This window comes from Dipodomys ordii, unplaced genomic scaffold (genome assembly GCF_000151885.1).
Source record: "Dipodomys ordii isolate 6190 unplaced genomic scaffold, Dord_2.0 Scaffold16, whole genome shotgun sequence".
Lineage (NCBI taxonomy): Eukaryota > Metazoa > Chordata > Mammalia > Rodentia > Heteromyidae > Dipodomys > Dipodomys ordii.
In genome coordinates this window covers 17007102-17034973 of record NW_012267232.1, presented here as the reverse complement: position 1 = coordinate 17034973, position 27872 = coordinate 17007102, and the positions used below count along the sequence as shown (strand labels likewise).

Below are 27872 nucleotides of genomic sequence, written 5' to 3'. Positions count from 1 at the left end.
TTGAGCCACAGTGCCACTTCCAGCTTTTTTTTCCTGCTTATGTGGTGCTGAAGGATCGAACCCAGGGCCTCATGCATTCAAGGCAGGCGCTCTACCATTGATCCACCTTCCCACCCCATCATCCAGCTTTTTGTTTAGAGGTTATTTTGGAGATGGAATCTTGCGCCCTTTTCTGCCTGGGTTGGCTTCAAGAAGAGATCCTTTAGATACACAGCCTCCTGAGTAGTTAGGATTTTAGGTGTGAGCCACCAGCACCTGGCAACCTATTGTTCTTAATTCAGGTAATGCCTATTCAGTTCTTTTTTTTGTGATACTAATTTGTACTAAATGATAATAACTCCAAATTGGAATTTAAGTCATGACTTAAGCAAAAAACCTCATTACATGAAAGGCATTGAATAAGTAGATTAATTGTGAAAATTTAAGAGCAGTTGGGGCAACACTCTGGATGGAGACTGGAGGGAGGAGCAAAGGAAATGGCTGGTGCTCTTTTTAGAAGTAGCTCACTTTCCCATGGCAAAGATAAGAAAGCCATTTAGGAATTATTTACCTTTCAGCTTAAAAAAAGGATGTGTGCAGAACCCTACTGACAGGCATGAAGATTGTATTGTCTCCCTTTCTTCTTGTTCTCTGCCCAGGATCATCTTAAGACGGAGAAGACTTTACAGTTGAGCAGAAAACAGATGCAATATCAAAACAGAACACAGCTTTTGTTATTAGCTGAACACAGCTTTTGTTATTAGCTGCACTGGTTATGGGGCCATTTAATTAGTTCAGGCATAATAGCTACCGTATTATAAATAGACCATTCGTACTTTAAGATTTAGACAGAACACAAATTATACAGAGAGTAATAAACATGTTACAAAAATTATACAATGGGACACAAATACAACATGTTCCCCTGGGGAGTGATTTTAAACACAATTTCATTTACAAGTAATTAATTTAGAAACATTTCCAGATTAATAAGTGAATTATAGTTGATTTACTGCATCATAATCTTGTTATTTTGGGTATAGAGAACTGAAATTGTTTTTTAAAGCAAAGATTTTTTTCCTTATATGACAAAGACCTAGTAAAAGCATAATTTATACAAACATGGGTCTACTCTCTGCTTGCTTCACTTTAGACATATTCTATTGATGGTTAGAAGCATGACAATGGGCTCACCCTAAATTTCTATTGGTAGTAGATATCAACAGTAACCATGGTCTAACGGTAAATGTGATCTTAATGTTTTATAATACTGGCAAAATTATTAACACATGGAAATAACCTTCTGGACGCTGTTATGTTTTAAAATCTGTTCTGCTGGTTCTTTCCTCATTTTAAAAGGATTTAAAAAGACAGAGGAAAAAGAAAGGGAAGAAAGAAATTAAGGAATATATTAAGAGATTAAGAAAGAGAGAAACAAAGAAAGAAAAAAGAAATTTATTGGAGAAAAGTATTCTTGTTTCCACCCTACTGTTCTGTTGGCTCCAAAAGCTGCTCCAGGCCCCCTTTTCCAGCCTCTAAATTAAGCTTCCATTTTAAAGTTCACTGCTGTTTGCCCCTCCTCCTTGGTAAAGGGGGATGTGGATACTTCCCAGGTCTTGGCTCCTCACTCTCTGCTGGACTCCCCACAAAGCAGCTTCTCACCATAGTCCATCCTCAGATTTCTCTTTTTAATAAAGTTTCAGATGGGCTTCTGTCTCTAAATCATTTTTACCCATTTGCCTTCCCTCTAGAGTAACCAGTGCTAGCTCCTCTCCCATCCCCTGGTGCTCGTTTTCGCCCTTGTGACCCCACTCAGCAGGACACAATGTGTTGTTTCTGGCTCTAGGTCATAGATTCCTGTATCAGTCTCACAAGGCACAAAATGAGTTCTGCAAGAAATGTTTTTTGGTCTTTCAGTTTCATTCCTTGTTAACCAAGGAGTTTATAAAAATGAAACAAGAATCACAGGATAATGAAACAATGAACAGAATTACTTTCTTTTGAAAGCAATTCTCTACATGACTTTTTACATAAGTGCCTATAGGGTATTCATTGATCAAGCCTGGAGCCATTACATAAGAATCACCTAAAGGGTGTTGAACAGAAATATCAAAATTTCTGATTCAGTAGCTTTGGGATTTGTGAGCTACCTAAGGAGTGTGTAAATCAATCTCAACTGCCTAAATAAAAACACCATAAAGCACAATTATAACAACACTGGATGCCAAGATTTCAACCTATGTGAGTCTTTACAATTTTGAGAGAAATATGAGAAGTTGAATATGCAAATTAACTCCTGATGAAAGGAAGGACTAAAGCCAAGGTATGTACTAGCCTGTCCATGGTCCATAATCATCTATCCACAAAGAGATATGAAATTGCCTCTTTCCTTCTCACCTGGCCCAGCACCTATTAGAACATTGCAGTTCTTTGACAACCAGTTGCTTTTAAAAATTAGTGTACACTGATATTACAAAGAATTTCACTGTAGTTTTCACGTATGCATATGCTGTATTTCAATCCGATTATCAGTTACTGTTGCTCTCCCCCTCACTTTCTAGTGGGTTTTATTATACCATCATCATACATAGACATAATATACTTTACTATTGTTCAATCTTCTATCAAATTCTTTCCTTCTACTCCTCCCTCATCCTGTCATGTTATAATTAATATGTATAAGTATAGATATAGTACAAGTATATGTACATATACTGTTTTAGGTCTAGAGTCTAGATATAAGAAATCATGCAGTATTTGTCTTCTAAATGTGGCTATTTCACTTAACATGACAATCTCACCTTCCATCCATTTCCTGCAAAGGATATAATTTCATTTTTATGGAGAATAAATGTACTATGTATATGCACAAATTTTTATCCATTCATCTTTTGATGAGACCCTTTGTTGATCCCATATCTTACCTAAAATGAGGAAACATAACAATACAATGAACATACTATGCAAATATCTCTATTGTATCCCAATTTATATTCCTTCAGACATATGCCCTCAAGTGGTATCATGACATCCAATGCTTTTAAAAGCTTAAAACTCATATTATTGGTAACTTATTTAGTTTGCACCTGATTTATGCCCAATTGAAAACTGAAAAAAAAAAAACAGACAAGACCAAGAATGACTTAGGGTGAAACAGAATGAACACCTTAGTAATTCTTCTTGAGGCACAATCTCCTGAGGCATTTCTCTTCTTGGGAATAAAAACATGAAACAGATTTAAGTTACAGCCTCCTCAGATTATGACTCCTATAAATCCCTGTGGCTTTTGAAAGGTATTTTATCCACATAGGTTCAAACCTACAAAGGCATGTATTGTAAAATCCCAACCCCATTTTGGACCCTGCTTATTTGTAACTTTCAATTCCCTCCAAGTGAGCCACTGGACATCTGTCCTTCCTCTTGCCTGGGCTGTGGAATGCAGGAGCCACTAACCATGTGGCAATGGAACATTTGAAATGTGGCTGACTAGTCAATATTGTGAGGTGATTTAACCATTAGATGGGCACCAGATTTCAAACACTTATTGTGGAAGAAAGTGAATGGGAAATATCTCATTAATAATTTTAAGTTGATTAACATGTTATTACAACAATGTTTTAGACATCTGAAGTTACATAAGATGTATTTTTAATATTTATCTTATCCTTTTTTTGTTTCTTGAAAGGTGGCTCTTAGAAAACAAAATTATGAAGGTGGCTTGCATTTTGTTTCTATGAGTCAGTGATGTTCCAGGTAAAGTTGGGGTTAGCTGTGTGTGCTCCATCAGCATCATTATCCCTCTTATAGTTTGTTCTTTTTACTTCTTAGCTAGGCATGCTCAAGAAAATACTTCTCACCTCATTCTGGTCTCAGAGAGTCTACAACAAGCTGGAAACATTCTTTCTCACCATTCAATCAAGTGATGACCTCGTTTTTTGTATTTGAACAGATTCCTTTTAATTTTTATCGTAAAGCAGATGAACAGAGGGGTTACAGTTACATAAGTAATGAGTTCATGTCACTCCTCACTCATTTTTTTCCCAATTTTTCCCTCCCAAATTCCCTGCCCCATAAGCTGTATAGTTCATTTCCAGCATAGTGTCTAGTGAGTACCACTTTGTCCCAACATTGTTTCCATGCTTCCCCTTCCCCAAATCAGGTAAACTTATATACAAGACCAAGGGTACAGAAATCAAAAACAGTGACAAAAGAGATAAAAACAGAAGAAGTAAAAAAGAATTGCAAGCAGTTTCCATTTCTTGGAGTTCATTTCGATTAGCATCATTTTATATGATCATATGCACATAGCTATTGAATGCTTATGATCATCTCTGTGTAAATGCTTACAGTCCTGTTTAATTAATCATGTCCAAGTATAATTTTTTGTCTTTTACTATCCATTGGTTTTACTTGTTGATTTATAGACACATTCTAAGTACAAATGAGGGAAACCATGCAACCCATGTTTCTTTGGGTTTGGCTTACTTTGCTTAATATAATTTTTTCCATGTCCATCCATTTCCTTAGAAATATGGTGATGTCATTCCTTCTGATGGAAGCGTAGAATTCTATTGTGTATACTTACCACATTCATCTGGGTTGATTCCATATCTTAGCTATGATAAACAATGCTTTAATGAACATGTATTTCAACAGATTCTTGCTTCCTACCTCTTTTATGAAATCTTCAATTTCTATCCTCTCTCCCTCTCCAGGTAAATGATAGTCTTTTAAGGGATTTCATTAATATTTCCATATATGCATATAATCTATTTCTTACCTATGTCATGAGATCATGCATTGTTCAGTAAAGACAATATGCCTCCATAGTCCTCACTTTCTAGATATTCCAGTTTGGTCATAGGATTAAGAGGTTTATCATTCTGCTTAGTAACAAATACTTGTTTGTTCACTACCATGTACTAGGTAACGCATTTAAGCCAGGCACTCTGCTAGCCATAGGAGATACCTCTACTAACCTTAAAATGGTATGTGAATGACACCAACAATGACATATACACCAATCCTGTCCTGTCCTCTGAATCAAAAGAACACTTCTGAGGAAGGATTTAAATGCAGTGCCTATATAACAAGTTTTCCAACTTAGAAACTTGAAACTGCTCAATTCTGTATTGCTCTCTCCTTCACACTTGGTATACTCACTAGTGTTACCCTAGCTACCTCAAAAACTCTTATTTGTGGACTCAGCAGGAAACATCATACTTTTATGTGTGTGTGATTGTGTGCATGTGTATTTGTGTGTGCATGATCTTTCTCTCACAATAGTGTCTATTCCACTCTTACTCAATTTAGGGATAAAAAACTGAGCTCAAGCAAGTTAAGGGACTTAAAGAGGTCACACAAAGCCGGGTGCTTGTGGCTCACACCTGTAATCCTAGCTAGTCAGGAGGCTGACATCTAAGGATTGCAGTTCAAAGCCAGCCTGGGCAAGGAAAGTCGATGAGACTCTTATCTCAAATTAACCACCAGAAAACCGGAAGTGGCATTGTTGCTCAATTGGTACAATGATTGCCTTGAGTGGAAGAGCTCAGGGACAGTGCCCATGCCCAGAGTTCAAGCTCCACAATATACACAAAAAGAAAAAGAAAAAGAAGAGGTCAGACAAATAATGGGCCAAGGAGTTAGAACTTGCATCCAAGAAGTCTTACTCTACAGCCAAACTATTCACCGCTATACACATATACCAAGGACCATCTGGCTGTAGACTGCTGGGGCATCTGATGTTGAGTGGGAGAAAATACCAAAAATGAAAAATTTATCAGAAAAGGAAATATGGAGAGAGGGAAGGAAAGAATATGCAAGAAATATTATTGACTATTCATAAGTAGCATATACCCATATTAGGTTTGCCCCTCTGCCGACATTAAACAGAATAATTTGTTTTCTCTATAGCTTCAAAATTCCTGAAATCTCTCCATTAATTATCAACTATATGAAACATCCTTTAATTATCAATTATAATTCTGAATCACTTAAAACATGATAGGGATTTCTGTTCAAAATGCTTTTTGGAAGTGAATGTTTGTTTCAGCCCTTTCATTAAAGTCTACTGACATGACTGTGTATTGGTTCTGATTCTGTCTTCAGATCCATTTCTCATTCTTCTCTTGTCCTGCTCTGCTCCTAACATAGAGGGGCTGACCTCTGTAAGACTGGTTCTCTTAGGCTTCCGTGGGTTCAGCCAGTAGAAGCACTGGTGTGTGGAAACAGAAGGTGGACAGAAGAGAGACACTGGAAGAGGATTTCTTCCCATTTCTCTTTGCTGCAGGCAGAAAGTCCAGCAGTGATTGAGTCTCCTCTGGGATGCCATCCACATAGGACAGAATCAACAAATTTCAACTTCCAGCAGAGAACAGGATGGCAATTCTACCTCCTCCTTTTGTCAGGCCAATCTGGAGTAGTAATGCTATTGTTATTTTCTGGGTTGCTTCACTGACTTCTCAGCAGTTCTCTCATCTGTGCACATAATCCCTTACATTAAACTCCCATTGTTTCATATACTCTGAGTGGGTGTATTCTCTTGTTGGGCCCTGGCTAATACAGCTGGCCAAAGAATAATAGTTATAAACAAGTACAAAAAGGACCAGGGAGGAACTAAACATAGATGTGCAATGTCAGCACCTTTTTGTAAGATGAACATGAGTGAAGAAAATGGATAAAGGAAGCTATACTGTGAAATACCTGAGGATGAAGACATGAGTAAAGAGCTAGGGAAGTATTGGGTCTTGGAAACACTAGGTATTTTGGAAGGTGACTGAAAAGAAGAGGATTTCTTCTAGGATCAGTATGTTCTTGGCCAACTTTCTATTGAACACTTCAGGCTTACTGTCTGCAGACTGAACCTGTGCAGTTCCCAGTCATGGCAGATAGCAGGACTTCTGGTCCCAAGCTGGAAACATAGTGATACAACATAGAACCCTGAGCAAAAGATTGTCTTACTGAGACAGAAGATCCACTAAAATTGACATGATCATCCTAAGAAGTTTACCTTCAACATGTTGGCCATGGTGTGACAATGTGGAAAAGAGTAGTGAAATATCAGTTCTGATTTTCTACAGAAAAAAAGCTATAGAAGTATTTGCGAAGAAATAGAAATTAGCATTCATCTCACAGAAGAATAAAGAATGTAAATACAAGACAAAAATTAACTCAAGGAAAACCAACCATTGAGAACAAGTTGATTCATCAGTGAACAATGTTTTCACAGTTAAAATAATAAAGCAGTTGATTAATTGACAATAATGGGACAGATGAAGAGAAGGGAAGTAGGTATAAGCCCCAATTATAAAATCATGAATAATATTTAAAATCATCAAATTAAGAAAATGTGTCATTATTAGTATTTTGATCTGTTCCATTCTTCGCTCCTAGCTTTTGGTGGTTTTTAGAAATCCTTGGTGTATATTGCATTGCAGATGAATAATTCCAATTTCTGTTTTCAGTATAATGTGGCTATCTTTCCTCTATCTATATTTGTTTTTTGGAGTCTGTTTTCTTCTTGTAAGAATACATGTAGGCTGTACCTTATTTTTTAAAATAACTGTTTAGGCTGTACTTTGGTTTTTTTTTTAAATAACTGTTTCCTTAACTAATTACATCTTCAGGGACTTTAATTCTAAATTAGGTTTGAGGTTCCAAGAAGGATATAAATTAGAGTGTGGAGCACTAGTCACCCTATGCAACCAGTATCAGGATAATATTTAGAAATAATGCATGTGCGGTCTACAAAGAAATAATGGACATAAGTCAAAAGTCTTTACATCTGGAATGGAGCTGATGGGTGAGATGGATGATGCTTATGCTTATCAACTCTAAGATGGACATGCTTGTAGAACATAAATACCCAGGTCCCTTCCTTCTGGCCAATGAGGAAGATCACAGGTCTCTTTTCTGGTTGACCTGTGGTCATTCTGAACCACAGACCAAGGAGAAAAATAACACTTTTGGGGGAAGGGGCTATCCTGGGGCTTGAACTCTGGGCCAAGGTGCTTCTCTGAGCTTCTTTTGCTCAAGGATAGCACTCTACCACTTGAGCCATGGCTCCACTTGTGGATTTTTCTGTTTATGTGAGGAATCGAACTTGGGACTTCTTGCATGCTAGGTGAGCACTCTACTACTAAGCCTCATTTCCAGCAGAAAAATGACACTTTTGATCAGAGCTGTACTTGTCAGTAAGAGACCGTCCAGCTTTGTACTTCTTGCCCTAAGAATGGTGAAATCAGGGATAAAAGTGGATCTTCTGTCATCAACCTTCATGACTTCAGTAAGCAGTCTTTCATGGTTGTATTCATTAAAATCTAGATGTAGAAATCCTAATCTCCAAAGGGATGGTGTTAAGAGATGGAATTTTGAGGAATTGACAAGGTTCTGAGAATGGAAACCTCATTAGTGCCTGATAAGAGAGATACATATTAAGATTCTATGTGGCCCCCCTCAGCTACATGAGTACAGGGTGAGTAAGTAAACCAGGAAACAGATCATCACAAGACAACACATTTTCAGATGCCTAGATCTTGGATATATTGCTTCTGTAATTTTGAGAAATAAATTTCTGCTGTTCAGTAGCACTCTGAATGAATTAACCTGTACTCATATTTGACATGAAGTGGGAGATGAGGAAAATCCTGTGATTCACTGAGTTTTGAGGCTTGTTGATGCATAAGCTGGGCTATCTTGATTGAAACTGTTTAGTGAATAATTCATTTATTTATTTTTGTGCCAGGCTTGGGACCTAAACTCAAGGTGTAGATGCTACCCTGAGCTTTTTTACTTAAGGGTATTTCTCTACCACTCAAGCCACAGCTCCAGTTCTAGCTTTCTGGTAGTTAACTAGAGAGAAGATTCTCATGGCCTTTCCTACTTAGTCTGGCTTCGAACTGCTATCTTCAGATCTCAGCTTCCAGAGTAGCTAGGATTATAGATAACAGCCACTGTGTTCCCATAAAAATTTTATGCCATGTATCTATTACTGTTTTGATGAAAATAAAAGGAACTATAAGAGATAATACATAAATAAAAACCCTGGTTTTAGCAGGTCACTTTGTAATGACATGGTATTTTAAAGGTATTAGAGTCTAAGTTGTTGTAGGCATTGTCAAAGCAGAATATGGGAATACCAGGTCAAACCTTAGGGTTTTTTTTTAAGGATGTGTATATTATTACTTTAAGGATGGTATAAAGAATTAATATGAATAAGGATATAGCACATTTTCCACAATATTTCATGTGTTAGAGTATAGAAAAATAATTGCGCTGATTTATAAGATTATTTCTTAGTTGCTTTGTATGTCCCTCCCCCACACTGCTTTCACTGTATTTGATGTCAGTATAATTTGGGAAGGGGAAGGGGAAAAACAAGTCGTTTAAATAAGAATACAGGTGGACCCGTTGCAACAATGAGAAGTACACGTTGTCATGTCGAAAACGAACTTTACAACTTTGGGAGTGAGGGAGGATTGGGGCTGGGAAGGGATGGGAAGGGGAAACAAAGGAGGAGGCTACAATACTTGATAAGAAATGTACTCATTATCTTGCCCATGTAATTGTAACCCCTCTGTACAGTATTTTCACAATAAAAAATAAATTAAAAAATAATTGCATTGAATTCTTGGATTCAAGTACTTTTTTTTCTTGGATTCTATTTGTGCCAAATCTTTCCTTTTACTGAACAAATATAATTGATTCAAAAAATTTATTCCTAAACTTTCTTCAAAAAACACTTTTGTTTCTCTCTCTCTGTTAACAGACAATAGTGTTCCTTGATATGAATTTATTCCTATTTAAAAATGATCTCCTCTTACATTTCCTATTGGCTTAGAGGTTTTTTTTTGCAAACAAATTAAGGATAGTCTCAAGTATGTATTCCCACTTAGTCATACTGGACTGGCTTCAAACTCAATATGTTTAGTAACAGCTGAAGCATGTGGTTGTAAACATATCTTAGTTGCCAACTTTTATTTTTGTTAGTAAGTTTTTTATTGTGAAAATCTTGTGCAGAGGGTTACGATAACATAAGCAAGGTAATGAGTGCATTTCTTATCTAGCATTGTTGCCTCTTTCTTTGTTTTTCCCCTATCATCCCTTCCCTCCTATCTCCACAACTAACATAGCGTTTTGTACATTTCATTGTTGCAATGGGCCAACCTGTATCCCTATTTAAACAATTTGTTTTTTCCCTTTCACTCCCCAAATTATACCAACATCAAATACAGGTGCCAACATTTAATTTCCATCAAAATATTTCTTCTATATGATTAATCCACATACTTTAATGGATGCCTTTTACTTTTCATCTTTGTTTTCTTCTGCTACTCATCTGTGTATGTAGTCATTAGGAGGAAAATGTAGTCACATTCTTTAGCAGACTAAAGAAAATATCCACCATATGGACAGTCTGACTCATCAAGTGTTTCCTAACAGGAGCAGTAATGATCTGTTCAATTACCATAGCTTCATAGCACTGTCTATTATACTCCAGCTGAGGCATGGTGCTTTTTTGTTTTATTTAGTGCAGATAAACGAAAAATTTCACTATATTCTAAGAAATTCTAAATTGAAAAAAATAAGGAGTTCAGTAATCAAATCATAGGCAAACTTCTAAAAACATTCTCTAGATCATATTAAACCTCACAAGTTGTTACTTTTGTTTTTGTTCTTGGTACATACATTTAATAATATAGTGCCCTGACTTGTATCTCCCTTTAAAAGCAAATGCATTTTTCTGGAAATACATCACTTTACATTGGCAAAGAGTTACAGGAATAAATTCTTTAAACATCTTGAAGAAACATACTTAAAAATTTGAAACTTGACACCAAAATGCTATTAAAAAGCAATGTATAATATGCAGTGCCAAATGAAAATCTTCTATCATAACTCACTGGATAAAGTTTAGTTTTTATATCATTTTGATAAATTTATCCCATTTGCTAGTATAGCCACAAATCATACCTTATGGTTGTCATGTGAAAGCAGTAAAATATTGAATACCTTCAGATGACCTCTACTCAGAAATGCTTTTCACTGCTCACATTTTATCTGTCAAATAGTACTTTCTTTAAAAAGCAAGTATAAATGCTATTGTAGGGAGAAGCTACCATCCTGGGACATGTTCTAGCATAAGATCTGACAGATCTTAATTTGGATATCTGCCAAAGTCAATAAAACTTGTTCATGCAGAACCTTACCTGGTTTTCACTACATCGAGGGGGTGCATCAGGCAAATTTCTACAAGACCTGAAAGATGATAAAGAAAAGTCCAATAAACACATATGTAAACACTGGCTTTCATTTCCTTGACCCTAACAATTTCTCAAAGATGAAGATTTAAGTAAAGACTTTAGAAATTTGGTCATGATAGCAAATAGAAGCACAGTTTGATTTTATTTCAGTGGGAGTAATATATGTAAGAGAGTACTTTCTTACAAGTGCAGGGAGGTAGGATAGAGTAGTGAGAAAATGAAAAAGGAATCAGACTACTACTAAGCAGGAAATATCACATCCAAATCTATTTTATATATATATATATATATATATACACACACACACACACACACACATATATATATACACACACACACACATATAAAGGAAGAGAAAGAAGGAATTATGGGGAAAAGGTTTTTGATTTACTTTTCCCATATCATAGCAAAATCATAAACTTTAGTCCTAGTATTCATGAAATGAAGATAATTATGATTCTTCTTCTACAAGGTAGTTATAAGAATCCAATACAATTATAGTTTAACAAAGGATATTTGAATACTTATGTCTTCCACATTGGTCCAATTTTATTCAATCTTCACAAGAACTCTGTGTTACTCCTTTCTCATGGATGAGATAGTTGAGGAACACAAAATTAAATAATTTGTCTAAGATGTCCCATCTAATAAGTAGTTTTAATTCCCACAAAGCCTGGAATCGTAACAATAACACAGCATGGAGCTTTTATAGTTTCTTTCAAATCATTTGTAAAGCCCTATCACTTGTTGTGTCACCGAGTAGAGAGAAAGCTACTCAATTATAAACCTCTGCTAGAGAAAGCTACTCAATTATAAACCTCTGCCAAGGAATCTTTATACTTATTTAAGTAGTTTTTATGTTCTAGCTGTTGTAGTTGTTAATAATATTATAGTAATAATAATCATAACAGTACATAATGATGAACATGAGTGAACATCATCACTGATATGTACAACTACTGGGAAGGCTCTTATGACCATATGTATTTTAAAATAAGCAAACTGATTTTGATAATGTTCAACTGTTGGTCCGTAGAGCCACACCTCCAATTTCTGGGTAGTCTTATGGGAGAAACAGTTGCCTCCATTTTCAAGCTGACTCAGTTTGAGTTTGGCTGTAATTAAATTCAACTTGCCCATTAACTTTTACTCTCCATACTGGACTCATCCAAAAAGCCCAAAGAACATGTACTGAACCAAAGGCTCACCTCAGTTCCTTCCTGCATGTATCTGTTATAGGTTACAGTCAGACATATTGATCAAGAATAATAGTCATCTATTACTCATGTCTTTCCCAAAGGAAACCCAAGTCACTGACCCAGTCAGAGTTCCATTGCATAGAAACAGGAAGAGAAAGGCATGGGAGTACTGGTAACAGTATCACAAGACAGTGTTCAGACTTATCAGCCATTGTTTCAGCTTCAGGAAGTAAGCCCAGTGACTCAGGACATCATAGGCATGTATCCCTTTTGTGTCCTGTAAAGTCCACACACAATTCCCCTTGCTTTAGAATTCACATTTAGCCCGGCGTCGGTGGCTCACGCCTATGATCCTAGCTACTCAGGAGGCTGAGATCTGAGGATCATGGTTCAAAGCCAGCCTGGGCAAGAAAGTCCATGAGACTCTCATCTCAAATAAACCACTCAGAAAACTGGAAGGGAAGTAGCTCTATGGTTCAAGCGGTAGAGTGCTTTCCTTGAGCTGAAGAGCTAAGAGATAGAGCCCAGGCCAAGATTTCAAGCCCCACGACTGACAAAAAATAAATAAATTAATTAATTAATAAAAAAATTCACATTTATATGAAAGTAAGGAATTAGCTGAACAGAATTATTATCCTAGTGCTCGAGGCAATGGTCATTTACCTAATGGTGCACTAGATCCTTGTTGATAAGAGAAAAAATTAAATAATCCAAAATAAGTCTAAGGTCTAATATTGTTTGTTTTGGTATCACTCTAAAATCAAATTCACATGTCAGTATGTCAAAATTTATATAGTAATAGTTCAAATTTCAGCTTTATTACATTAATTAGAAAAGAATGAGATCCTAATCCAATAAATAAAATTTATTCTGGAAATTTAACTTGTAAAACAGCATTCTTACAAGTATTACAGTAAGCATCAATTTAATAAGTTCCTCTGAATGAGCTACTTAGAATCATATGTACAGTGTTTCTCTTATTTGACTTTAGAGGACTAATCAAATAACACTGGTTGGTCCATCTCTCAAAAAGTTAATTAGAAGAACCAACCCAGGAAGAATAGTCTTCAAGACTCCATCTCTAATAAACCAGCAAAATGCTGGAATATATGGTTCAAGTGGTAGTTATGTCAAAAACGAATTTTACAACTTTGGTGGGGGGGAGAATAGGGTCGGGTAGGGGGGTGGAAAGAGGAGGGGATGGCAAGGGGAAACAGAGGAGGAGGCTAGCTACAATGCTTGATAAGAAATGTACTCATTATCTTGCCCATGTAATTGTAACCCCTCTGTACAGTATTTTCACAGTTTAAAAAAAAGAGGTAGAGCATCAACCATGAGAAAACAAGCTGAATGAGAGAATGAGACCCCGAGTTCAAGCCTTGGTGCAAGCACATGCAATACAAAAATGAATATATGTTAAACATGGTATGAATGTTCTGATTTTAATTAGAGTTTCAAGGTTAAATTTGGACTCACTCAGAATGGGATTTGATGCTGTCCTCCAGTGCAAAGCTAAGAACTATGATAATATGATTATCGTTTATAGAGGTAACCATAAAAATAGAATCATATGAACCACGTTACCATAAGCCTGGAACTGACTCTAAGAAACTGAACTGTACTGTGTATTTCTTGACAATTCTATTCCTACATATGAAGTCACAAACTAAATGGGTTAGTGAACACAGATTTAGGCAATTTTACCTTTTTAAAAAATAAAAATGAAAATCTTACATGAAAAAAGATAAGTTAAATATTAATCTGTGCTAACCATCAATTTAATACACATTGATCTGAAGAAGAATCAGACCTAGACATTTTTGTTCTCACCAACCTGGCATTTATTAAAGTCACCAGTCACAGATGAATACAAAACCAAATGGTTTGATCTCTGTTCATGCATAAAATAAAATTTATATTGCTAACTGTCAACCATAGAACCACTTTTCCCAGGGGGAAAAGCTAGAATTTCACAGTATTTGGGGGGGAGCAAAAAATGCATAAGAACCAAAATAATTACAGATTTGAACCAATGCTTTTCTCTTCTGTCTGATTTTAAATATAAATTTGGTGTTTGATCATAAAACCAGACTAGTAGACACTTCAGAGATGAAATGTCTTCCTGGATTGTTATTTCTGTCATTTATCTGTTTGTTCAGTATAAAGTATGGAATCCAGAAATCAAGTCCATTTTGTTATTTTTATTTTTGTCTTATGTTATCATATTTATGTTTGAGGATGGGTGTTGCTACCATTGCTCAGGTTCAAACCTACAAGCTGGTGGATTCGAACAGATGGAGGAGGAAGCATAATGAAAGAAGTGACAATGACCAAAATTCATGGTATTCACATATGGATATACTGAATTGAAACATCTTTGTACAACTATTTAAATATAATTCAAAAAATTATCCCCTCCCCCAAATCTTGCATTAAAGAGTTGTACTAGACTTAATTTTTAAATGTACTGTTCTATTTGAACCTTCTATTCATTTTGTGGACAAAAAAGCAGAATCAAAACTTAACCAAACCACAGTATGAAAATAATTAGAAAAACATGAAAATAATACATTTCCTTAAATTATACAGAATATAAGGAAGTTCCATTTACTATTTTCACTTGAGACAACTGGTAACTTATCACAGTAACATAATAAGCAAACATTGAAGTTTTGATAGAGATTGTATTCAATGTGCAGATCATTTTGAGATATATGGATATTTTGTCAAAATCACTACTGATAGGTTCTGAGGTCATAGCTATACTCTATGAAGAATGAACTACTTCCAAAGATAACTTTCATAAGAAATATTCTATGAGGCAGAAAATATCCCTATGACTTATAAAACAGGGCAGAGTATTGAGTTATTCAGCTACCCTAACAGGTCAAGATCCAATCAAATCTATCTTAACAGGTGAAAAATCTACTAAAAAAATCACCTAATGATTCAGTGATAGCACTCTTAAGTATTTATCCAGAATATTATAATAAAGACACTGTGGAAGCCAATTGAGGCTTCATGAATGGAGAGAGAAAAGATAGTAGGTGCAGTCATTATAGTCAATGTACATTATGTGAAAATGGAATTACATAATTTAACAGCATGGATAAAATGAGGAAAGCTGGGGGAGAAAGGTAGAAGGGGTGATATTGATAAAAATGTGTGTACTCATATAATCTCATATAACCTGTCTTCTGAAATTGAAACTCTTTTGCACAACTATTCAATAAAAACATACAGATTTGGAAACAAGAGGTTCTTGTTGTGTCCTGTAGGTAGTTATTTCATTTTTTTCCTTCTCTGTTTTAGTTTTCTGTACCCTTTGTCCGTGGAAGGGAAAGGGACTTACAGAAACAGCAGGATAAAGGATGGACTAATGCAAGAATGGTACTCACTTGACACTGTGTTGGAAATGAACTATACAACTTGGAATCCCACCTCCAAGTTGTATAGTTGTATAAGGTTGTAGGGAGAGATAAACAGGAGAAAATGAGGGAGAGGGTACAATGTTTAAGAAGAAATGTACTCATTACCTTACTTATGTAATATTAAGAAAATCAACGATAGCTATGTTTTGGTATTTTAAGGTTAATTCCAAGAACTCTCTTCTAGTTTTCTCTTTTTTGTGTGTTCATGCTCTTTTAACCATTTATTTAACTGACCTTGTTGATATCCTTAACTCTTTAAAGATGTAAAAGAATAGTCCTAATTTTAAAAGAGAATAACAAAGGAATAGTTTCATGATGCAAATTTCAACTTCAAAAATAGAACAGCAACCAAAAAAACATTTTTTTCATCTACTCTACTAGTCAAGCAAATCATTACAACATCCAACTTGATAGCCTGCCCAGAAAATGTGGTAGCCCAACTGAATTACAAGCATTGTGAGACTTATAAAGGGAAATCAAATCTCCTAGTAACAGCTAAGGTACCTTGTTTTGTAATTTTGGTAATGTTGGAGTATGCACTCAGGAACTACTACTTGCTAAGTAAGAGCTTTACCCCTTAAGCCACATCCCCCATTTTTATTTCTGTTTATCTTTCAGAAAGAGTCTCAAGGTTTTGCTCATGCCTTCAGACTTTGGTCCTCCTACCTATACCACACACATAGCTTGAATTACACATGTAAACCACCACACCTGACTTGTTTATTTATATTGGGATGCCACTAGTTTTCAAAGCCCAAATTGGCCTTGAATCATAATCCTCCCAATCCCTACCTCTTTTATAGCTGGATTAGAAATGTGAACACCCTGAACCACAACCAAGGATTTTTCTAGTTTACAGAAAGTTGATTATGAAACATTGACTAGCAGACTTCTGTCTCAATCTGACCATAAATCCTGTTACCTAGCCTAGGTTTATATAGCTTTAAATTATTATGGGTTGGCACTGGGTTTTTTCCCTAAATTTCCAATAACAAACATAGTTTGCACAAATTCTCAAAGGTGCCATAATGTTAATCTTTAGTTTAGATTCTGTTCCCCATAATTTAATAAAAATTATGGCCTTACATCAAAAAATTTAAAACAAAAACAACTCTTTGCAACTAGATATTCAAGGAAACCAACTCATCAACCAACTAACCAACCCTCCAAGTTTCACATCATGCCTATGATTGGCCACGTCACTGGCTATGTGTCTATTTTCTTGATCATTTAGAGATTCAGAATCACACCAAGTCTCCTCTATCTCAGAAAATAGCTCCCTTGCTTTCTGCTTAAGGCGTGAACACCTGAGAAGAGGGAATAAGAAAGGTTGCTGCAAAACTACTGAGTGCAGAAAATGATGATGAACAGCATCTAAGTGAAGAATTCAGATATGTGGGTCACAAGTAGCCAGTACTTAGTTTTTTCTACTTTTTCTTTTCTGGTTGCACTGGGATTTGAACTCAGGGCTTTATGCTTGTTCATACCATTTGAGTCACACCTCTAGTCCCTACTCCCTCCTTTGAGTCTCAAATTTTTGCCTGGGACCAGTCTTCTACTGTGATCCTTTTACCCATGTGTCTCATTAGCTAAAATTACAGGGCCACACTACCATGTCATGCTTGTTTAGCTGAGATGGGGTCTTACTAAATTTTTGCTCAGGCTGTTGTTACCTACTTCCTGAGAAGCTGGGAATACAGTCATGAGCTACCACGTTGAACTCCAGGACTTTCTTTCCTATAAGGCACTGACACTGATTACTATTTAAAAAAAAAAAGAGCAAGATGGAATCACCATGCTTTCTAATTACCATTGTAGTTAAAATGAAATCATAGACATCTTGATAGAGTGACTTTTGGATTTTAAAGTATTTGCTATCATTGCTTTTCATTAATGGATTGCCAAGATTCCTTAAACTCTTCATTAATTACACTGCTGTAATACTTTAGACATTAGCTTTAATTTTATAATTGTGGAATGATTCAGACCCACATCTACACAAGTTCTTATTTTTTTCCAGGCAAAAATAGTTTATTTTCAAAGAGGCTGCATCATCAACATATTTACAAGAAAAACAGACCACTTCTCCAGAATTCTTTCTCTGCTAGATGTGTCTTTTCTATAAGGGAAGGAATCAATAAGAGTTTAGCTGCTTTAACACCTTTGTCCACTAAATGGCCTATACAATCATGAGAAACATAACTCAGAGGCTCAGAGATATCATCAAAGATATAAATGCTTTCTAATCCCTCTCTTCTAATCTCTCCTTCCTTCTTCCCCACAACATTCTTTTTTTTTTCATTAAAAAGGTGATGAGTTAGAGAGTTATATAAGTAACGCACAGTCATCCTTCTTTATATCCCACTTATTCTCTCCCTATCCCTTGCCCCAAGTTGTAATGTTCATATCCAACATAGTGTCAAGTGAGCATCAATGTTGCTGTGGTTCATCTGTTGTTCTGCTTTTTCTGATTCCCTTTCCCTTCCACATATTGCATTATCTATTGTGCAAAACATGAGGTACAAAAAACTTAGAGAAATGAAAAAAGAAAAAAAATAACAATAGAGAAAAAAGAACCAACTATATACAGGGTCTAAGGAGAGCCTTTTGTTTCCATAAACTGTAGTTCATGTTAATATGCTTCATTATATATCATCCTGTGCACTAAACACTAGGGTTACTAAGATTCCCCTGTTAAGAATATTGATCAATTTCAAATGGATCACAGACCTCGAGGTAAAATCAGATACCTCGAAAATATTACAAGAATAGGAGAAACACTAGGGCTCCTCAGAACAGGTTTAAACTATCTTAATAAAAATCCAGAAACACAACAAATCAAAGAAATGCTGGATAAATGGTATTGCATTAAACCTTTGCTGTGCAGCATCTGCACAGCAAAGGACATAGCTAGCAAAATATAGCAAAACCACACAGACTGGGAGAAGATATTCACCACCCATGTAAGGACAAGGGTTCATATCTAAAATATACCAACAGCTTGAGAAATTAAATTCCCCCCAAACCCCCAAAGAAACAACTACTCCATTAAAAAGTGGGGTAAAGACCTTAAGAGAGAACTCTCTGAAGAAGAAATGCAAATGGCTAAGAGACACATGAAGAATTGCTCAACATCTCTGGCTATAAGAGAAGTGCAAATTAAAACAACATTGATATTCCACCTTACACCAGTTAGAATGTCCATAATCAAGAAATCTAACAACAGATGTTGGCGGGGATGCGACCAAAGGAGAATGCTACTACACTGTTGGTGGGAGTGCAAACTTTTTCAACCTCTCTGGAAAGCAGTGCGGAGGTTCCTCATAAAACTACACATAGAGCTCCCCTATGACCCACAAATCTCACTTCTGGGAATCTACCCAAATGTCCACAAACAAGGCCACACTAAATCCACCAGTACAACGATGTTCATTGCAGCATAATTTATCATAGCCAAGATATGGAACCAACCCAAATGCCCCTTGGTAGATGAATGGATCAAGAAAATGTGGTACATATATACAATGGAATTCTATGCTTCCATCAGAAAGAATAACATTGTTCCATTCATAAGGAAATGGAAAGAGTTGGGAAAAATTATATTAAGTGAAGTAAGCCAGACCCAAAGAAAAGCAGGTTGCATGATCTCCCTCATTTTAAAGAACAGGTTCTTATTTTGAACTGTTATTTCATACCAGCCCCCATGTCAGGCTCCCAGGAAGCCCAACCCACAGAGTTAAGTGTTCAAGGTAAAGTCCACACACCACATTCTTTATCATGGTCTAATTTGTAGAAGAAAGTTGATTCAGTTTGAGGGATACCATCACTTCCATAGGCACAGATACAATTCAAGTACACAGGTTTTATACTAAGTATGGGTTAATTTATTCTTTATTTCTGCTATGAAAAACTTACAAATATGAAAGCGACCTTATAAAAGTAACTGCCATGTGAGCAGTGATAATCTAGATATTCACAAATAATGCTGTAATAAACACAGAGGCAGAGAAACTACTATATAACTATATACCTGCAATTACAGCAAACATTTTTATGATAGGAAACATTCCGCACATAGAAATCAATGTTGGATTTTACTTTATAATCTTAAATTTGAGTTCAATAGGCAATATGTGCTTATGTGATCTTGTTCTAACAAGCACTGTGAGTTATGGTTACACACTAGTTTCTATGTGCTGGACTAGTCTATGTCCAGGAAGATTTACATTCAACAAACAGCTTTGTAAGTTTCTACTGCATAGTTCTTCCAGCTCAGTTCTAGATTCTGGTTCTCTTCTGCTGTCTCCATTTTGTGAAGGGAATAGGAAGCAAAGGCATAAGAAGAAAGTAAAGATAAGGCAGGAGGTGTTGAGGACGTCAGGGAAAAGTACAACACTGTCCTCTGGGGGAATAGAAGAGAGAGCCAGGAACATGGGCATTATCCCTGGGTACCACAGGGTTCACCTGAGGCCAAAGCAATTTTCCCAAGTACATTCAACTTGCTGGATGCAGGCTACAGAATAGACAGTGCAGGATTTAACCAGGATAAGCTTTTACCAAATGAAATAGGAGAAAGAGAAAGTGGGCTAAGGATTGAGTGTATGCAAACAAGTGAATGTAATGACTGACCTGGGAATTTAAGAATGGATATGAAGACCATGATAGTAAGAGCAATAGCTTGTTGGTTCTACTGGAGTCAGGGTACCAGAGAAACAAAGAGAAAAGGAAGGATAAGAACTGAAGTTAGTGTTAAGAAAAACTAAGTCCCCTTTTTTTTTTTTTGTCATGGGCTTCAACTCAGTGCCTGGGCCCTGTCCCTAAACTCTTTTGCTCAAGGCTAGCACTCACTCTACCACTTTGAATCATAATGCCACTTCCAGTTTTTGAGTGGTTAATTGAAGATAAGAGTCTCACAGGGAATTTTCTGTCCAAGATGGCTTTCAACTGTGATCCTCAGCTCTCAGCTTCCTAAGTAGTAAAGGATTACAGGTGTGAGCCACTGGTGGCTGCCATCCATTTTTATTAATATATTAATTGTGCCAAGTTTGGCATTTTATTCTGTATGCCTAGTGTTGAGCACAGGTATGGCACACATTGTCTTTGTAGCAAGTTAATAATTGACTGAGAATAATTGAGTAATATCAAGGGTTTTGCATACAGCCACATGATAGATGAATAATACACTCAACACACTCTTAACTGGAATCAGGAGATGGTCTCTTTGTCTGGACTAGATCTTCCAAGTTTGTTTGAGTTTATGTTTGGACAGCTATTTAGCTAAGATTCTATAAGGACCAGAATGTGTGCACTTGAAGAAAACAGCAGTCATGTAGAAACAGAGAAAGTACAAAACATGGAACAAAACAATTATACAAGTCTAACATAGGTTATTTTCCTAAGAATAAAAGTAAAACTACTTGGAAGGAGTTGAGATCTACAATAGAAAAGTCTTCAAAAAATAAATGCATACACTTATATCATGGGGAAAGATCAGTAATAATTAATGAAATAAATACTTTTCAAATAAGTATTTAAAAGACATAATTGTTTTTTTCTGGGAAAGACAGCCCCAAAATTCTGTCAAGCAATTTAAAATATGTCCTTGATAAACAGAATCTCTCAAGAGATGAAGATGAAAGCACTGACAATCTATCACGGAATTCTACAAGGTGTCAGTGAAGTGTGAAGTCACTGATGGATATAATAATTTGTGGAGGACACTTTCTCTCTGCAAAAGAGTAAATTAACATTTAATCTAGTTTCCACATTTCTACTTTATATTCTGTTGATGACTTCATCAGAGAGGCATGGTTTCTGTATCCACTCAGAGACTAGATTGAACTACTAGATATTTCTTATTATACAGAGTCAAATGTAGAGAGCAATATTTTTGTTAAAACTACAAGTAGAATTGTGATCACCAGGAGCTGGAGAGAAGAGAGACTGGGAAGATCGTGCTCAAAGGATACAGTTTTTGTTTTTTTGTGTGTGTTTTCTTTTTTCCAGATAGGAATAATAAGTTTTGGAAGTTCTGTTGTACAGCACGATGATTATTAGTTAATAATATATTGCATTCTTATGAAATGTTATGAGAATAGATGTAAAGTGTTCTGAACACAAAATGACAGTTGTGAGGCACTTCATATGTCAACTAACTAGGTTTAGTTATTTAGTCCACAACACATACTGTAATACACACACACACATATATATACTTACGTAATATATATTTATATATTAAATGCTTATATTTTAAATATTTATATTTAAGTAGTATATACTTATATATAGTATATATTTAGACAGCATATCATTCTTGTACTTAATATCACATAAATATACAATATATAATTTAATATTTAGATTGTACATATATAGAGAATATTTGTTTATATATTTATGTGTATATTTTATATCTGTATTTGTATATACGAATGTGTATTTGTATATATGCTTGTGTATGTATTATGTATGTGCATATATGTATGTACATTTGAAGGTACTCCTACTAAACTTGCTAGGTAAGTATGCTACCACTTTAGCTATACCACCAGCCTCTTTTTACACTGTTTTTTCCTCACTTGTAGATTCTCACTTTTTTCCCAGGCAGCTACAGTATTCATCATCCTATTTGTGCTTCCCTGTGTTGCTGAGAATGACAAGCATGTATTCTACCAGGCCCAGCCATTGTGTTTCTCCTGTAGCTAGGATGACAGATAAATACCATCACACCCAACCTTTGAGTGCAATGAAGTTTGGAAAAATTTGTTGCTCAGGCTGGCCTTGAACTTAATCTGTCAGTCACTATCTCCCACGTAGCTAGGATTACAAATTTGAGATACTACATTTGACAATTTTTAAGAAAAAAAGAAAAAGAAAACCCGTGTTTTTTTGTTTTTTGGGTTTTTTTTGTTTTTTTGCTTTTGCTTTTGTTTTTTTTTTTTTTCATCAGCTTGAACTCTGGGCCTGGGCGCTGTCCCTCAGCTCTTCAGCTTAAGGCTAGCTCTACCACTTGAGCCACAGTGCCGCTTTCACCTTTTTCTGTTTATGTGGTGCAGAAGAATCGAACCCAGGGCCTCAAGCATGCAAGGCAAGCACTCTACCACTGAGCCACCTTCCCAGCCCTGTCTTTTTTTTTTTTAATAACCAGAAAATTAAATTCTGGAAATAGGATTTCAAAACACATCATCATATCCAATACATAGAAATAAATTATAAAAAACCTAATTTGCATATAAAATGAGCTTTCAATTTTTTTTGGAATGTGAATTTTAAAAAATGGCTCCTTTTCAGAACTAAATTTAATCTAGTACTAAGAGAGAAAGCAGTTTCCTCATCCTGCCCAGAAGAAGTTGCCCAGCAAGGGTTGGGAGTTTCTTCTGGGTTCACTCAAACTCCTAAGAACTTTCTTCACTTGAAAAGGGTTTGAAGTCTCCAGACATGTGATTTATATTCAGTAAGGAAGATATGGCTCAAGTTGTGCCATAATATTTCCATTTAAATGAAAATAGAATCTACAATGCATTGTCAAAAATATTGATTTCACAGAATTCAGAAAAACTCTTAAAGGAAAGAACTCTTACAATGGCAGAATGAACAATTATTTTAAGTTTTTATTTTACCTTACTACTGAAAACTAGGAGAAAATCTATGTGAGTGAAGCAATGCTTTCTTATTCATTCAGGTACTTAAGTCCAACAAAAATAATTTGTCAGGACTCTTGGTTGTTTGAGACAAACTTCAACACAAATCGGCTTAAACACAAAAGAGGAATTTGTTGGCTCATAATTGAAATGACAGAAATGGCAGGGATACTTTGTTCCAAGACCTTTCCTTCTCCTTCCCACTGTGGCATGTCTCTGCTTGTCTTTATTTACTCCTGCTACTGGAAAAGTATACTGCCTTGCAGAGCCTCCGACTGCCATGATCTTTAAGACTTGAGAAGCCAGAAGAAATCTTCCTTGCTGGCACCAGCAAGGAAGATTTTGGGTGGTGCCTCATTTAGTCACATATGAATCCCTGACAATCACTGTAGCCAGCACTAGGAGGGGCCATTGGATTAGAAGATCTTTGGTCACACATGTGTGTCCCTCCCCTGGCTGGAGGATCATGAAAAGAAGCTTAGAGTGCTAAATCTTTTAGTAATGGTTCTTTCCTGACAATTTGGAAAATGGTAAGACTGTGTTTAGTGTACTTAAAAACACTCTGTGCTTACTGCTCTACAGTCCATTATTGCTAACAGTCCAACAACGGTACTGGGAATAGCAAGTTGCACTGTTTCCTAAAAAGCACTTTCCTACTAGGAGCTCTAGTTTATAGCTTGGTTATTCTATATTCCTGTGAGATTAGAACACTTGGAAAGGAAATGAAATGGCTCAACTTTTAAGTCCAAATGTACTTCATAAGATGTTATGTTAACTCACGGATAAGGCGGGATCAGCTAAACTTGTAATTTTTAAAGGATCACATCAGGAAAGGTGTGCAGCAATAGGGAAAATGTAATCTCTGCCTCAAAGGTTTACATAACAGCTCTGGAACCCATTGCATGAGGGCATCTCAACTATTGAAACTGTGAATTGCATCTTGATGGGCCAGAAGTAACTTTGGCGTCATGTCACAATCCACAATTCAATTTGGCATAGCATCTTGCATAAAAAGTACATCCCAAACCACTTTACAGAAGTGAAATTTCTATTCGCAAGCCAATTTATGCTATACATTACAGAACATCTGTGTGCAAACATTGCCTCATGGAAAAAAAAATCCAAGGAATGAGGTCATGACATGAAAATCCAAAAGGGAACTTAGGAGGCAGGAAGCAAGGACAGAAAATAATGATAAGAAAGGAAACATCAATTTGTAAAATTAGCAATAGATCTGTGACAAGTCAAAGATACATTTGCTACATTTTCTCTGGAAGAAGTTGAGTTTTGACAATCTTTTTAAAAGATCTGAAGGAGTAGTAGAAGACATTAAGTAATCAGACAATCTATGAGGTAAAGACTGAAAAGCCTTCTAAATAGTGGTTAAATTACATGGGATTAGTAATCTCATAGTTATATGAGACATAGGCAGTAAAATGTTACCTTTAGAATTATCTAAACAATAGTTAACTATTATTTATAAAAATTAGAGAAAGTGATACAGTGGGAAATGCATAAACATTAATGATGTGCATAGTGTGTTAAAAATAGGATTATAAACTATATGAAAAAGAAATCAAGAATAAAGATTTCTTTTAAGAAACTATAAAATGTTAGTTCTAATTTTAGTCCTAAAAGTACTATTTAATGGAAAAAATATTTCTACAAATAAGGACAAAATTTCTGTATTAAAACTGGACTAGTAATACAAACTTCATAAATCTGAATAACTTTAAGTGGAAATGGATCCCAAGAAGTTAGAGGGACAGAAACAAATCTTATTCTTTAGAATTGTGGTTGCTGTGTTCTGGAAAGAGAAGGGAGAGAAGGAATAGAGAAGATCTGGCTAATAGGTATAAAAAAATACAGTTAGATTGGAGGACTACATCCAAGTGTTTGTAGCACAGGAGAATTCCCATCATTTACTTTATTTTATTATATATTTCAAAATAGAAGAGAGAATATGGAATGTGTCCAACATAAAGAGATGATAAGTGTTTGAGGCAATGGATATGCTAACAACTATATTATTTGATCACTGTATGTATGTATATGTGTGTGTGTATAGATAGATAGATAGATATAAACTCTAAATGTAGCATTTTACTGCCTGTCTCAAATAACTATATTACTATATATAATGTAGAAATATCACATTGTGCCCTGCAAAATGTGGACTTATTTTGTGTTAATTAAAAATGCATCTTATTTTTGTTTTACTTCAATCAAATAACAGTAAAATGTTTTAAAAATTCAAGTTTTATGTTTTGTTTTTGTTCTTGATTTTGTTTCTGTTGGTCATGGGACTTGCACTCAGGGCACTGTCCCTGAGCATTTTTTGCTCAAGGCTGGTGCTCTACCACTTTGAGCTACAGCCCCACTTTGCTTTTAGGTGGTTAATTGGAAAAAAGAGACTCATGGCCTTTCCTGCTCAAGCTGGAAACCACAATCATCAGCTCTCAGCCTTCTGAGGAGCTAGGATTACAGGCCTGAGCCACCAATACCTAGGTAAAGTCCACCTTTTGAATGTTTACCTGAAGCTTAAGTTTCTATTTCAACTGTTATCTATATAACAAAATAATCTTTCATGCACGTTTATATAATAAACATTCGGGTTTCAGAAACTCTTAAGATTATACATTTAATAAGGAGGTAATTAACTCATTAGAAGTTATGTGCTTCTTTCAAACTAATACTTTTGGTATTGGAGTTTTCTGAATGAAAATCTGATTAAATTCCTGTCTTATAGCATCTACTCATTTAAACTTGGCCTGTTTCTCATTTTCACTGACATATGTAACATTACGTATGAATAACAAAGTTTACCACAAGTCATACAACTATTTGCTATTACCAGCTTTGCTGCCATTATTTTTTACTTCATGTGACTATTACTGATTATCTAGTATCATTTACAAGAACTTAAAATCATCTATCATTTTTTTAAGAGTTGTGACATGGATTGCCCAAGCAAATTAAGATGGAAGCACTATGTCCAGAAAATGGTCTACAGATGTGTTTTGTTCCATTCACATAGTACTATTTTAAAAATGAGTTGGTTGGCAACATTTGAAAATCAGGAGCTTTTATATTACAGAAAAATCTGATTTCCAGTTTATTTGAAACCTTGAAATGTTTGGCTTCCTTGTGTCATCTTTCCAAAAGCGCAGCAATTGGCTGGCACTGAGGATAGGGAGAATGATCCCATCAGTCATAGCTGGCTCTCCTGCTTCCCTTCCCACTGGTCTTGCTGGTATTCCTAGACAGTAGTCCAAAGTAAGAGATGAGCATAATCACTTTCCCTTTCCCTATTGGTTCTTAGAAAAGGCTTTGAAATTTAAAGTACAGAATAGTTAGAATAAACCATTAGGCAACTGAGAACAAACTGTACGTATTTCTCTTATACACTGCTCGTCTCATTTGTGAATTCTTATCCTTTGAAAGAGTATCCTCTAATAGAAACAATGGCTAGAATCAATGACAGTCAATGGCTGTTAAGATTTAAAAAACAGACAGGTGATATGACTGGTGAATTACTATAAGCTCAGCTATTCAAAAGTCCTTGATTCATAATTTGGCCAGTAGTTATGGAAAAAATAAATGGACTGCTCATTTTACACTTAAGAGAATCTGAAAAATATTAGCTGTCCAAAATATGTCTTTTGAGCAAGAATGCAACATTAAAAAAATAAGAAACTGTGAAATATAAAATAGTGTCTGTGGGGCTGGGAAGGTGGCTCAGTGGTAGAGTGCTTGTCTTGCATGCCTGAGGCCCTGGGTTCAATTCCTCAGCACCACAGAAGCAAAAAGAAAAAAGCTAGAAGTGGTGCTGTGGCTCAAGTGAGAGAGCGCTAGGCTTGAGCTGAAGAGCTTAGGGACAGCGCCCAGGCTCAGAGTTCAAGCCCCACGACCAGATTCCTTCCCCCCTTCTCCCCCCCCCGCAAAAAAAATGGTGTTTGCTTTAAATTTCACAGGTTAATAAGAGGTTTCATAGATTATAGTCTTTCTCTGGCTTTATGAATACTGAAAAATAATTGATGAGTAATTATGGATTGGGAAGTTCTTAATCTCCCTTTTAAATCAGATTTTCTGTTCTGGTACTATGCATTCCACTTCCAAATCATGAAGCGATTGCTATGAATGATAATAAGGAACAAAACTGGTAAGGTGAGTCCAATTTAGACATAATTAGAATGGAATCTCTTCTAAAACAATTCCTAAACTCTACTCCAATATTATCTACTCCACCATAAATTGTTTCTAAAATTGTTCAGATTGGCATTCAAAATTTTGATGTAAGAGACTGTATCAATTACATAGACTTATGAAAGATTTCAAGAATTACAGGTACTACCAAAC

At 35.6% G+C, this 27872-nt stretch overlaps 1 protein-coding gene across 1 annotated transcript in view; it reads right to left on the bottom strand.

Annotated features, from left to right (window-relative positions):
- Slc25a21 (solute carrier family 25 (mitochondrial oxoadipate carrier), member 21) overlaps positions 1-27872 on the bottom strand; it is a 517201-nt gene that overhangs the window by 194805 nt on the left and 294524 nt on the right. The window contains exon 2 of the mRNA XM_013012257.1: positions 11187-11235. Within this exon, the coding sequence (XP_012867711.1) occupies positions 11187-11235 (49 nt within the window). The remainder of the gene's footprint in view (positions 1-11186; positions 11236-27872) is intronic.